At 52.8% G+C, this 13369-nt stretch overlaps 7 protein-coding genes across 7 annotated transcripts; 4 read left to right on the top strand and 3 right to left on the bottom strand.

Moving 5' to 3' along the window:
• Window positions 1–21: 21 nt before the first annotated feature.
• On the top strand, window positions 22–1380 carry MRET_2668 (uncharacterized protein; the record flags this gene model as incomplete). Its single annotated transcript, XM_027629295.1, has 1 exon — window positions 22–1380. One exon carries the CDS (start codon window positions 22–24, stop codon window positions 1378–1380), a length of 1359 nt encoding a protein of 452 aa, XP_027484905.1.
• Window positions 1381–1388: 8 nt separating this feature from the next.
• On the bottom strand, window positions 1389–1892 carry MRET_2667 (outer membrane protein TOM13; the record flags this gene model as incomplete). The annotated part of the gene is made up of 1 exon (XM_027629294.1): window positions 1389–1892. One exon carries the CDS (start codon window positions 1890–1892, stop codon window positions 1389–1391), a length of 504 nt encoding a protein of 167 aa, XP_027484901.1.
• Window positions 1893–4360: 2468 nt separating this feature from the next.
• Window positions 4361–5398, top strand: MRET_2666 (CCCH finger DNA binding protein; the record flags this gene model as incomplete). The annotated part of the gene is made up of 1 exon (XM_027629293.1): window positions 4361–5398. The coding sequence occupies one exon, from the start codon at window positions 4361–4363 to the stop codon at window positions 5396–5398; it is 1038 nt and encodes a 345-aa protein (XP_027484989.1).
• A 57-nt stretch (window positions 5399–5455) lies between these two features.
• Window positions 5456–7843, bottom strand: MRET_2665 (exocyst complex component 3; the record flags this gene model as incomplete). Its single annotated transcript, XM_027629292.1, has 1 exon — window positions 5456–7843. One exon carries the CDS (start codon window positions 7841–7843, stop codon window positions 5456–5458), a length of 2388 nt encoding a protein of 795 aa, XP_027484902.1.
• Window positions 7844–7988: 145 nt separating this feature from the next.
• Window positions 7989–10052, bottom strand: MRET_2664 (nucleoside diphosphatase; the record flags this gene model as incomplete). Its single annotated transcript, XM_027629291.1, has 1 exon — window positions 7989–10052. One exon carries the CDS (start codon window positions 10050–10052, stop codon window positions 7989–7991), a length of 2064 nt encoding a protein of 687 aa, XP_027484903.1.
• Window positions 10053–10373: 321 nt separating this feature from the next.
• On the top strand, window positions 10374–11135 carry MRET_2663 (GTPase KRas; the record flags this gene model as incomplete). The annotated part of the gene is made up of 4 exons (XM_027629290.1): window positions 10374–10382; window positions 10444–10564; window positions 10595–10676; window positions 10703–11135. The coding sequence occupies 4 exons, from the start codon at window positions 10374–10376 to the stop codon at window positions 11133–11135; spliced, it is 645 nt and encodes a 214-aa protein (XP_027484897.1).
• A 1150-nt stretch (window positions 11136–12285) lies between these two features.
• Window positions 12286–13278, top strand: MRET_2662 (hydrolase, family 43 protein; the record flags this gene model as incomplete). The annotated part of the gene is made up of 1 exon (XM_027629289.1): window positions 12286–13278. One exon carries the CDS (start codon window positions 12286–12288, stop codon window positions 13276–13278), a length of 993 nt encoding a protein of 330 aa, XP_027484898.1.
• Between the last annotated feature and the right edge of the window lie 91 nt (window positions 13279–13369).

Here is a 13369-nt window from a genome sequence, read left to right as displayed (position 1 = left end):
GTGCTTTAGGTGCCCACCTATATGAAGTACGTGGCGTATTCTCGTGAAGATGAGACATTTTCAGAGTTCCTTGATCAGCTGAAAAAGCAGGGACCAGATGTGAGCCTGGTGTCCGCACAATTCAGTGACCTAGATGACACACGGTGTCGCCTTGTGTTAGATTGCCTTCTTGATCTTTGGGGCCAAGTGGCTAGCCAACCATCGATGTATGGAAGAAGTATGCCTGGCGTAAGGTACTTGGACTTTTCGTCTAATCATATACAATCGTTTCAAGCAAGTGGTCTTGTTCAAATTTTAAACAACAACCGACTCCTTTCTGTTCTGGAAATTCAAGCAAATGAATTGGGAAAGGCAGGTACAGAAGATATCCGCGCATTTGCTTGCGCGATGAAGCACTGCTCCCTGCGACGCCTCAATATTACAGCAAATCGGCTTGGTGATGCAGGTCTGGCCACTTTCATTGATCATTTGCCTGATACCGGCACGTCGCTCCTTGCGTTACATCTCTCTGTAAATACATTCTCCACAGACACTGGCTCTTGGAAAGCAGCTCACAGTATTGCCCGATTTTTGAGTTCTCCAAAGAAATGCCGTGGTCTGAAGTCTATCCACTTGAATGGGAACCACTTTGGCTGGGAAGGCGTACGTGCGATCGCACATGCCATCATTGGCTCGCGTCGAGCATGCGAAGCCACAGCAAGCGGCCTCGTGGATTTGCCCCCCAGTATCCTAGATGCATGTCCACCCAATACCAGCCTCATCAACATTGATTTGTTTTCTACAGGCATTGATTCTCTGAACTCCGCATCAAAAAATGTGCCACCATGTGTAGAATGGGAAGCATATTCCGCCGTGTCGCGTGAAAATTGGTACCAGCTCGTGATGGAGCAGCTGGAAATGAACCAGTATCAACAGGCCGTGTGCCAACGAGCCGCTGCACGCATTCTAGGTGCTGCACGCATCATAGGATGCAAGTCTCGATGGATCGAGCCCCCTGATGGAGAGCGAGACCATTTTCCTTTCCGACGCCTCCCTGTGGAATTGCGCAGGCACATCTTGTTCCATGTCGACTCAGAACAATGTCTCAGTCATGAGCAATTGATTAATGTGCTGCGCTGGGCAAGTGAGCCTAGCACATTAGGGTATGTGCGTGAAGCCGGAGCTTGGCCGCCAACACAGTCTTTGGCCGTCGCGGACAATGTGTGGAACTTGCCTCCGTGGTCGTGGACCGAGTGCTATGAATATCGTTCGCCACCACGTAATTGGTACAGTGATGGTCTCGAATACGACGAGCTTGATGGCTTTGATCCAGCAAAAATGGCATTCCTGGAGTGCACTGGTACCGTAGAGATGGAACACGTAGCATCTAGAGCTTCATAAAGGAACGTTTATGCAAAGGAAAACAGGCGTGACAGGGAAGAGCGGATGCCAGCCCATCGAGAGATAGGTAGCGCAGGAACATCAGCAGGTGATGCAGAGTACCGGTTGGTGGGTAAAGGGGGTGCAAGTCCAATGTATGGTGCAATGAAGGCACGCGCGAAAATTTCGCCAAAGCCCAGCATCAGACCATTAATGAAAGGTAAGCCGATATTGATGGCAACCACAGCTGTGAATAGAAGGGCTCGACGTTTCCATGATAGACCATGTGAAAAAATGAAAGAAAGCGTCAGCTCGCCCGTTGGTGCCGGCGGTAAGGGTGGTGGCTCAACACTAATCTGGGATATGCTGTCATCAATCGAGGCCACCGAGTCATCAAGAATATCGGAATCATCGTCTTCCTTTCTGTTTTCTGATGTTCCAGATAATTTCTTCTCTTCGCCTTCTGGCCGCAGCCCAGGGTGCTTGTCTAGGCCGACCCATTGCTGCACTGGCCAGTCTGTAGCCAGTGCCATGGTCCGTGAAACGCCAAAGGTTACGCACGAAAGGCCAGGCACAATTGGTTGTCGGCCGAAGCGCACTCATGGCCTTGGTCTGTGCCACCAGGTCGATCTTTCGATCTACATCGTACTGGGACGTGCCGGCCTTGAGTTGCGCCGGCTTGCGATCATGTCATTGTGCTGAGGTATCTAGGAGAGCCAGAATTTGAACTCTTGCATTTGACTTCTGCAACATGAAGAGTCAGATATCTTATCATAGTGCATAAAAAGGACAGCTCATACTGCACATTTATCAAGATGCGCCACGCTGAATATCTGCCCAAAAGCAAGAAACACACGGAAGTATATCTGACGTCCAATACAGCATTCAGCAGAAACAATTACCTGAAACACGAAGAGAACAGAAACTACGAATCGATGATGTTCCTATATTCACATCGCGATGGCCACAATATCATGTGCTTCATGCCCTTCACAGAGTAGGGACAGTCGTTGATCCAGCCTTAAATGAACCGACTTCTTCGCAACGCTCCTTGAACGCCTTCACGTCATGAGGCTTCACCCTGCAAGTGTTGTAATTTTCGATATCATAGGTGCCGGAGCCTAGAGTCTCGCAAATTCTCTTTGTTCTAGCGAAGTCAACCTCCCAAGAATAACCTGGGTTGAGGGGCGAAATAAGGGGCCAGAAGCAGTAAAGATCGGACTCTTCCTTCGAGTTGGAGGCCAAGACAAAGGGAACAGCAAGGAGAGCCAAAGCAATAACAGAGCGGAACATGATGGTTGATGCTGCATGATGGGGGAGACTTCACAGCCTTTTATATCTTAATTTGGGTGCTGTGCGTGGGGACTTGTACGGTAAAGCCTACCCTGTGGACTTGTACGGTGAAGCATACTTTGAGGACTTGCACGGTGAAGCCTAATCAGTGGAGCTGCACGATAAAGCCTGCCTTGGGGACTTTGCGGTAAAGGACATCTTGAGGACTGGTGTGGTAGGCACACAGTGTGGACTTGCTCATGAGGATTGGCCCTGGGCCTTGCTAGGATTCGTGGCACCATCTCTTGAGGGCTCTGTTCTGAGGTACTTCCTTTCATCACCAAAGCCTAAGAGCGCTAGATAAGGGGCTCATTGCTGCTCTTTTGCGGACGCATCGGTATGTATAGAGCTCGCTCATCCGACACAGTGAGCATATCTTAGTGGCAGGCACCTTTGAACGAATGCAAGTATGGTACTTCAAAATCCCAATATGAATTTCTCCATATTAAACCATCCATGCCACTCTGGCTCTGGTGAGCATATTTATGAGGAAGTGGCGACGGTTAGCGACAAGCGCTTGTTCCTAACATTCTTGCCCTCGCAGAATGGGACAGAATCATATCATGCTACTCTCCTCGAGAGAGGGTGAATTGAACAGCAAATTTGGCACCACGGTACCCGACATATCTGGGCGGCCAAGCATGGCCAACGCTCACCAACAAGTCAAGAGCACACCTAATGCAAAATTCAATTAAGAAGCGTAAACTCAAAAACAACTTTGACAATGACAAACTACGACATAACAATGACCATCCATGGTTCAACAAAAGGACTCATCCTCAGCATTACCAGGTAGGGTCCGTCGTCCTGCCAGCCTTGTGGATTTTGTCATCCTCGCAGCGCTCCTTGAACCACTTCATGTCGTATTGCGCGACACGGCAAGTGTTGTAGATGCTGGGAACAGTGGAACCAGAGCTGAGAGTACGGCAGACAGTGTTTGTCTTGTCAAAGTCGACCTCCCAAGCGTAGGCTGGGTTGGACACGTCCTCAATGGGCTTGAAGCAGTACAGGTTGGAACCCTGACCGGCGTGGACGGCCATCACAGAGGGCACAGCAAGGAAAGCCAGAGCGATAAGAGAGCGGAACATGACGATTGTTGGCGACAGCAGCTAGGGACGCGGTTTCATTATATAACCTAAAAAGATGCGGCGGAGTCCCGTTGATAATACCGATTTTTGGCATGGCACGGACCTGCGAGACTAAAATGAACCCTGCCAAGACCACGTGCTTCTATGGGGAAGAGCGGTTCGCGGAAATTTTATCCTTCGTGGCTGATGCCCGGAGCCGCAGGGAGAGGAGGAATGTCGCTCATGAGAGATATATTTGTTTCATTCTTGGTACAGCACGCCTAGCCTCCGCCGCAGAGCGTGCATCCAATCGAGTATCTACGTGCACCTGGATGCACCAAGTTTAGTGGCTGCGACGAAGAATTGAGAGCCCTTGTTACGTGCATATATACTGCTATGAGGGTTTGTGCGCATGATGTGAGCGCGCAAGTAGAGCGACAATATAGGGAAGGCTGGCCCTTTCACCCCCCCCCCCTCTTCTCCATCTCTGGCGTGAAAGCGTACGTAAGTCAAGAAGAACGCGTGTCGGCCGACAGTCACACCAGTTTTTTCCATGGTGTGCTGAATGGACCACCACTTTTTTAGAAACACACGATAGCATCATGGCACCGAAGAATAAGAAAGGTGGTGGTGGCAGTGGCGGAGCCCCCAAAGTCACAGTCGATAAGACTTTTGGTATGAAAAATAAGAAGGGTGCTAAAGCCCAACAGCAAATCAAGGTAATTCAGCAGCAGCAGCAACAGACAGGCAAGTCGCGTGAGGCCCTGGCCAAAGAAAAGCGCCGCGAGGAAGAAAAGCGCATTAAGGCGGAGGCTGAGAAGCGCATGAAAATTGAAGGCCCACCTATAGTGCAACCGCACGTTCCATTCGGTGTGGATCCTAAAAGCTTGACGTGTGCATTCTGGAAGGCAGGACGGTGTGATAAGGGCACGCGATGCAAATTTTCACATTCGCATGATGCACAGCGGAAAACCCAAAAGAAAGACTTGTATACAGACACTCGGGACCAAAAGGCCAGCGCAGAAGAGGAGAAGAAGAACGACACTATGGATAAGTGGGATCAAGAACATCTGAACAAGGTGATTAATATGAAGCATGGTAATCCGCGTACGACCACAGACAAGGTCTGCAAGTACTTCTTGCAAGCGGTCGAAGACGGAAAGTACGGGTGGTTCTGGGAATGCCCGAATGGTGGTGAAAAGTGCATGTATCGCCATGCATTGCCCCCTGGCTTTGTGCTCAAGTCTGAGCGGAAGGAGCGTGAGGCGTTAGAAAAAGCGAATGAGATTTCGCTGGAGGAGTTCCTGGAAAGCGCACGTCATAAACTGGGTCAGAACTTGACACCTGTTACGCCCGAGTCGTTCCAAAAGTGGAAGAAGGAGCGATTGGACAAGAAGGCAGCCGAGGAAGAGGCGGTGCGCCAGAAGAAGCAGTCACAAGCACAGGCCAACAAGATGATTGGCTTGAGTGGACGCGAGATATTCGCTATGAACCCAGATATCCTAGCTGATGACGACGATGATGACGATGATGGTGCAATAGACATGTCGACATACATGCCTAGCGGCTGGGAGCAGGGTCGCCCGGATGACCAAGTGCCATCGGAGGGCGTAGCGAACCTCCATGTCCAGGACAACTAATGATCACTTTTGTACAACAGTATATCGAAAAATAGACATGCCTAGATAGCTGTCTACCTACGCGTCGCGGCGCCAACCGGCCGAGCCAAGGTAGCTCTGGGCGCTCTGGGCCAAGGTGCTCCATGCAATGCCTTCGGCCCCGGTGTTCCAACTCGAAAACAGATTGGAGAGGGCCGACGCTTGTGCTTGCGACACGGCACTCATAATCGTCGGGCCGCCCTCAGGCACATCGGGTATGTGTTCTTGGCGTACTTTGCGTTTCGCGCTCTCGAGGATAGCTGCGATATCGCTTTTGTCCATGTCATCTCGCGCACGAAGAAGCGCTTCGATAAACGCGAAATTCGGGCCGTGGGACTTGGCAAATGTCCAGTACGGTAGGAAAACCATGGAGGCAGGGGCATTGAGAATAGCATGGATCATATGCAGCACTTCGACACGCGAGGTTGCTTCGTCAGGGGGACGCATCGCGGCGATGAGATTCAGCAGTTCACTGATATCGACTTTGAAGCGCTCAGCAGCCTTGGGCATGCGCAGCCGGGCTGATTGGCGGAGCGTCGTAAGGTAGGTCGTGAGCAGGCGGGTCACGAGGTCGTCGGAGAGCACATCGTACAGGTTCGGTTCGAGACGGGCAGCGTAATCACCAGCATAGTCACGTACCGTTTCTGTGATCATGGCCGTGGTGCCCTCAATGTACCACGCTGGGAATGTGAACATGTCCTTGAAGGCAGGTCGCAAATCAAACATCACAATGTCCACGAGCAGCTGAATGCAGTGCTTGCTAATGTCCAGAAATCCATTCAGAGCCGTGTCAAGCAACTCTCGCACACGACCTCGGCGTTCCGGTGGTGCTGCCTCCGCCAGCGTGTGCAGCAGCCGCTCACACTCGTCGGCACTCGACAGCTGGTCGTTGGCCAAAGCAATGAGGTACTCGACCAAGCCGCCATTCACGTCATCAGGATGCTTCGCGCTCGTCTGTTTCTTGAATTCCTGCTGTGCCATCTGCATCCATGTGGCTTGCATTTTGTGCATGACATTACATGCATGCTCAATGACACGGACCAGCAAGTCCCCGTTGTGTGTCTGAGCTGCCAGGTCCGTTTGCTGCTGCATCATGCGGAAAAAGATGACACAGCAAGAAAGTTGGTACAGGCCCTCGCTGGTTTCCTCTGGTGCCTTTTCGCGGTGCACAAACGCAGACACTTCATCGTACATGAGCGTCTCCGTCCAGTCATCCATTTTGCGGGTGATGAGACCGGCATAGTCGTCCATGATATTGTGTTCGCGACCACCGAACAAGGACGGCTCGAGCCATGACGCTTCGATACCCCGCTTCGGATCGAGCATGCGATGCTCATGTGCATGGACCACGTCGTACAGCTCGAGCAGAGACGCAGCATCCACCTCGTCTAACGGCATTTGGACACGCAGCAGCTCGCCTAGTGCTCGGTGATGCGCTTGGACATAGATTTTGTACACATGGGAGCTGGCGGGAAAGAGCGGCACCACGTAGCGACGCACAAGGTCGAGCTCGTCGTAGAGCCAGTGGATTTGGCTGTGCAGCCCTTTTGCACTTGGCTCGGGCAGGGCATTCCATTGCGCCTGGAGGCGCCGAAGCGCTGATCCTCGAAGCGTGTCTTGGAACTTGTGCCAGTACAGCTTGATACTGTGGCCGTACGTCGCAATACCATGGAATCGAGCTGCACCGTCGATCTTGGCATGCTTCGCAAATCGGATAGCCGCTGTGCGCTCGTCCTCATAGTTCTCGCGCTCCATGATCTTGACAAAGCGCACGACGACACTCGACTGGCCGCGGCGTGCGAGTTCGAGCGTGTGTGAGAACAGCGTGATCATGTAGTATTCGAAGGCATCCAGCAAAGCTTCGAGTGGCGCAAGCATGGCAATGAGCTGCTCGCGTGTATCTGGTGCACTTGTACCAGCCAAGTGCAATGCCTCGTTGCGGAAGGTCTCCCACTGCGAGATTTTGTAGTGCAGCGCCAAGAGTTCCGGCGCTGGCCCATAAATGTCGCGTTGGTATTGCTGCAACACATGCGATAGGGTCTGCACATCCTGAGACATGGCCTTGAATTTTTCGTGGATATCTGTCGTCTGTACAAATGCGCGACGGAGCCGGGACAAGTCGCTGATCAGCCGGAAACTCTGATTCTCGCTCGCGTCACCAGATCCACGCCCGGGCTCATCGAAAAGACCCTCGACCTGAGCAAATATTTCTTGTATCCCTGCTATTTCACGGCGCGTCGACTGCAGCTGAAGCAGCCCTTGGCGGGTGGCTTCCAGCTGGTCCTTGGCGCCCATCTTGAGTTTCGCAGAGAGCGACGCATGCTCCTGCACAAGCTTTCGGCGCAGAGACGGGATCTTGGCTAGATCATCAGGCGATTTCAGGTATTCTGCCAGAAGACTGCCATAATTTGCCGCACTTCGGGACATGCCAACAGCAGGTCCGCTGTCGTCGACGTACAAGACCAACGTACGCGGCCCGAAAACGCGTTGTTCCACTACCTCCACCTTGGGCGGGGGAGACAGACTCGCTAGATGGTCTACAACATGGGACGCGGGTGGGCCCCTGCGTCGTTCATGGCGGCGCAGGAGATACACGCCCGCGGAGCTCTGCATAAAAGGGTGCGGTGGCACTAGTGGGTGTGCCGAGGTGGGAGGGACTGGCACGGGCCTGGTCGAAGGGAGTCGTGGACGGTGAGGGTATCGCAGGGCTCGACGGAGGCATAGGACTGCGAGCGCGACTCAAAGCGACGGAGGTTGACATCACGTAGGCATCGGAAGACGCTGCTTCAGGACGATAAGTGGGCGTTCGCGGCGAAAACGACGATGGCGAGCTGGTACGCGACACGCCCGTCGGTATCACAGCGGCAGGTGCATCCATTTGCTTCACGAGAGTGTGAGCATTTGCCTTGGAGATGGACGGGAATCCGGCACTTGCCAGCTGCTCGGGCCGCTCGTAGGCCAAGTGCCGTGGGACAATGCGCACGGCGCTGGGCCTGCGTGAGGGCGTCAAAGCGAGCGCGTCGTCGTCAGGAGTCATGGTCGTGACGGTCAGGTCGTGCGCTTCCGTCGGGTCATGATCCCTTAGACGCATCCAGTGGGCTCGTCGATACAGTCTTCGGCAGACAAAGAACAAAGCGAGTCCCACACCCAGCCCAAGCGCCCAGGGAACAGGGTCGAAAGGCGCCGGGGGCAGCGGCTTGAGGGCAGACGCATCGCGACTCGCCTCAAGGAGCGCCTTGCCCAACGTCCAGCTGACACTCAGTCCACGAAGACTGTTGAGACTCTGAAACGTAGTAAGATTCGATGCGCGCGGTAGCTGGAAGCCCTCATGCAGGATCGTCGACATCCACGCCGATTTGAAGCACTGCATCTGCAATCGGCTGTTGGTCACCTGCTCGGGATACTCGTGAGCGTGCCATTTCGACTCGAGCTGAGTCCAGTCAGATGCACAAAAGTCGCTGGCCGTCCTGTGGAATCGATCATGATCGTACACACCGCCCATGCGAAACACGTCATCGGTGCTGTACCAGTACTCAGACACGCCAACAAACTGCTTGTCGCGGAAATCAATCGGCGGCACATGCACGCCATGGAAAGGGCACGGATGCTGCGGGCATGTCGCCTGTCGATCTAGCAGTACTTGCTGTGCTGCTAGGCATTCGGCATACGAGCCCGTGCCGTGCACGGTGCTCGCCCCATTCTCCATGGGTATGCGCAGACCCCTGGGCAGGCATGGATCCGGCAGCGTCCTTGGTGCTCCGAGACGCTCGGAGAGCGCATATAGGTATCGTGTGCGCGCAGCATTCGTGCCATAGCCAAGAAATGTCGTGACAAACACATTGTGCGTATCGAGAGACGCATCTAAACGGTGCAGCGTGACATGGAACAGGTCGCGCGAGTTCTGATCATGCGAGTCTGGCACAAAGGCAATCTGCGAGCTCGCACCGCCCATATCCAGGAAGCCCACCGTCGATGCTTGTGGGCCGAATTCGTGCATAAGATAGTTGACAGCAAGCCAGCCAAGCATGCCCTCTTCTTCACCCGTGATGACGCGCACATGTCCACCACACGCTGTATCGGTATCGGCACCCGCATAGTCTTGCACATCAGGATCAAAGTAGAACGGCTGTTCACGTATCACGCGGCACGTCTCGAGAAGAATGGCCTGACGCACCTCAGGCTTGAGCATTCGCATGCCAGCTGTCGCCATAATGTAAATGGGTGTTTGTGGTAATGCATTTGGTGGAACCACAGAGCGGACATGAGTGAGGAGTTGGTTCACGTATCCTCGGATGTCTTGTGTGCGTCCCGCAAAGGACGAAAAGCCTGGCTCAATTTTCACCTGCCACGGTGCCGATACAGAGGGACCACTGCCCCGCTCTAGATGCGGAAGCACATTAAGTGGCTCACCCTGCGCCATACGCATGTCTCGCTCCCATGCAGCATTCCGCCAAGAGTACACCATGAGGCGCGATCCTGATGAGCCTGCGTCAACGACGACGACGTACCGCCGATGGTGGTACCACTCATGACTTTGCGTCGTTGCCGCCGACATGGCTTGCGTCCTGTATGATACAGGCCGCCGTCGCTGTTTTTTCCATGCATGTTCCTCGATGGGCCTTGGTCCTACTTCCATCGGACACCGCTCTGCATGCGCCTCAACGCCCCAGGTGCTCAGGGCGTGCAGAGGTGTGTCATAGACCTGTATGAGCGGACCCAGTAGGAACACGCCACACAACCCAGCCAGCCCCTTGGGTCACGTGGGACGAACGGAAGGGGCGGTTGGGGCACCGCACGTCGGACACTTTGTGATCCCACAGGAAGCACGGGACTGTGCCGGCTATTGATCAAGAAGCGTTTCTTGCTCTAGCAACACACCACCCGGCACATTTTTGACTTCAAAAAGCTCAAAAGGAAATCACATTGGTTTTTGTTTGTTCCTTAGCGTGACAAGGTCATGCCCAAGGTATGTCGACACAAGCGTCCACGGCGCGCGTACGATAGGGAACTGAAACTAACCATCCAAGTCAAAACTTTTGCGAGAACTGAAGCTTGTGGTCGTCGGTGGGGGCGGTGTCGGAAAGTCTGCTCTCACCATCCAATTCAGTCAGAACCACTTTGTGGATGAATATGATCCCACCATCGAAGGTATGTACCGCGTATCTCACACGCCTCCAGATTCATATCGCAAGCAGTGCATGATTGATAACGAAATGGTGCTCCTCGACGTGCTGGACACGGCAGGCCAGGAAGAGTATTCGTACGTACCCGAATGACTTACACTAGTGCGATGCGCGAACAATACATGCGTTCTGGCGAGGGTTTCTTGCTCGTTTACAGTATCACAAGTCGAAGTTCCTTTGCAGAAATGGCTACTTTTCACCAGCAAGTTTTGCGCGTGAAGGACATGGACTATTTCCCTATGGTCATGGTCGCCAACAAGTGCGACCTCGAGAAGGAACGACAGGTAAGCACCATGGAAGGCTACGCCATGGCAAAAAAGATTGGTTGTCCTTTTGTCGAGACATCGGCGAAGCAAAGAATCAACGTTGATGAGGCGTTCAATGACCTTGTTCGCGAAATCCGGAGGTTTATGCGGAACCAACCCTCTCTCTACAATGTTGCTCCCTCAAGTGCTACTCCTGGTGAGAAGGGTACTTCTGCACATTTCAGCCAAGATGGTGAAAAGAAAGGCTGTAAAGGATGTGTCATCATTTAATGTCCCTCAAGTCATCTTGACGAGTGGAATCCATCTTATCGTCAGATAATAATGTGCACAATGCTATTGCTCAAAGTTTATGATGTAGTCCTCCAAGAATTTCACGGTAAACGAACGTAGTTTTACACACCTAAAGCTTGAAACCATAGAGGCTCGTGTGCTATGAACGGTTCTGCTTCGCTCCCGTCGAAGATGATAGGGAGGCAGTGTGCAAGCCATGGAAGTTGATGTGATCGAGACATGAAGCAATGTGGAGTTGGCCATTGCCACGATGGCTCGGACGCGTAGGTCTGTGCCACAAGCTGCCAGTGCCAAGCTGTGGAGACACATCCAGGGTGGAGGCATTTGGTGAACGCCCTCGATCTGATGCACCCTGCGGCCAGCGTTGATGCGATGTTGAGGCAAATGTATTTGAGGTCGCACATCGACATGATGCTCTAATCAGGTATGACAATGCTGGTCTTCATTTCCATGAGAAAAAGACACTGCACCTTTCAATCTGCTCCTGACATTTCAACGTCCAGTCAAAAAACTCTGTAGCATACGAACACCAAAAAAGTGTACTTGTATCGTCACTTTAGCTTGCTTGGCACATGTTGGCTGGCCAGACGAATTCATTTGCACCAGCACAATGCTACTCTACTAGTAAACCTCCTGATGAGCTAGAAACAATGCCACGCACGGTCTCTCTGACCAGGGTTGTGCAAGCAAAGCGCAGGACAACAAAAGCAGTACAGTTTCGATCAAACATGGCGCGGTAGTCGCATTTTCGGTCCTAGATCTCGAAAGTGATTCGAAGACGATAATTCATATTTTCAGTAGCCATGAAAGCACAAATGCCCGTTGACATGAATGATCAATAGTCCCTATGTAACTGTGCTGATCGCCATGCTGCTTGCCTAGGCTGGTCATGCAGCGTGTGCTGATGGGTACCTCACGTCATCTATTGCTGCTATGGGCTCGCCCATGCCACGTTTGCTACGAATATAGCGAATCACGGCGGCTATGATCTCCACAAAACCACGTGCACGTGAAGCTATGTGGCGTTGCCCTTTATCATGATATCGTAATCATAGACGCATGCCAACTCAATAATCCCGCATTTAAAATGGTCCGAGCACGGCGACAATCCTTCCCCCGCTTTCTCATCATGTCGTGCCGGCCTATTGCCAATGTAGATATGCCTGACCCATGGGTCTATTCGTGGAACGGGATTTTCTATCTCACTTTCACGTTGGGTAATCGTATTGAGATTTGGGCCTCGAACAATATCGAGGACTTTAACCAGCCCCAGAAGAGCCTGGTGTGGAAGCCAGATGGCTCTGGCTGGGCTCCCGGTATTTGGGCGCCAGAGCTTCATAACATCAATGGAGTTTGGTACATTTACTTTAGTGGGGAAAAGCCCGGTCAGGGCCCTGCTTCGCACCGCACCTTGATCCTACGGTCGCAGTCACAGGACCCCATGGACCCGAGCGGCTGGCAGTTTGTGGGTCCGCTTCAGGGTGTGCCAGATCACTGGGCGATTGACGCGACAGTATTCTTTATTCGTAACAACCTGTACTGCTGCTACTCTGGCTGGCCAGTGGGTGACAACTCGGACACGGAGCAGGACCTATTCTTGGTCCAACTGGCTTCGCCGGAGCAGGCTATGCCAGAAACCCTCGTAACAATTTCCAAACCCACGTACAAATGGGAGCGCCCCGATGGTGGTAAGCGCGGTATCAACGAGGGTCCCTCATATGTCGAATTCAACAATGTCCGCGGTATCGTGTACAGTGCCCACGGTAGCTGGACGTGCGACTACAAGCTCGGTCTTTTGCTGCTCACGGGCGAAAACCCCTTGGATCCTAAGTCATGGACAAAGCGTGACTCGCCTTTGCTCTCCAGTGATCGCAGCAAAGGCGGTCCCTATGGTCCTGGACACGCCTCGTTCGTCCCTACCAATGATGGTCGTGTCATGTGCATGTTCCACTGTACGTTTAATGTGGACGATGGTTGGGACAACCGCAAAGCACGTGTAATGTGTCTGGATGCCAAAGACTTTAGCCCTTCGGCCAGCTGCTGCTGCTGCGCTACAGGCGAAACGCCCGGTGACCGCCCCGGTGGATTCCTCGGAAAAATCATCAACGCCATCAAGAAGTAAATACCTGCATTAATATAGAGCAATAATTCTCCTACAGCGTAAAAACCTCATGCATCAGGCCTGAGATAGTATGAGATGGCGTGCAGATATG

Source organism: Malassezia restricta, chromosome IV (genome assembly GCF_003290485.1).
Source record: "Malassezia restricta chromosome IV, complete sequence".
Classification (NCBI taxonomy): Eukaryota; Fungi; Basidiomycota; class Malasseziomycetes; order Malasseziales; family Malasseziaceae; genus Malassezia; species Malassezia restricta.
This window is presented reverse-complemented; position numbering and strand designations above follow the sequence as displayed.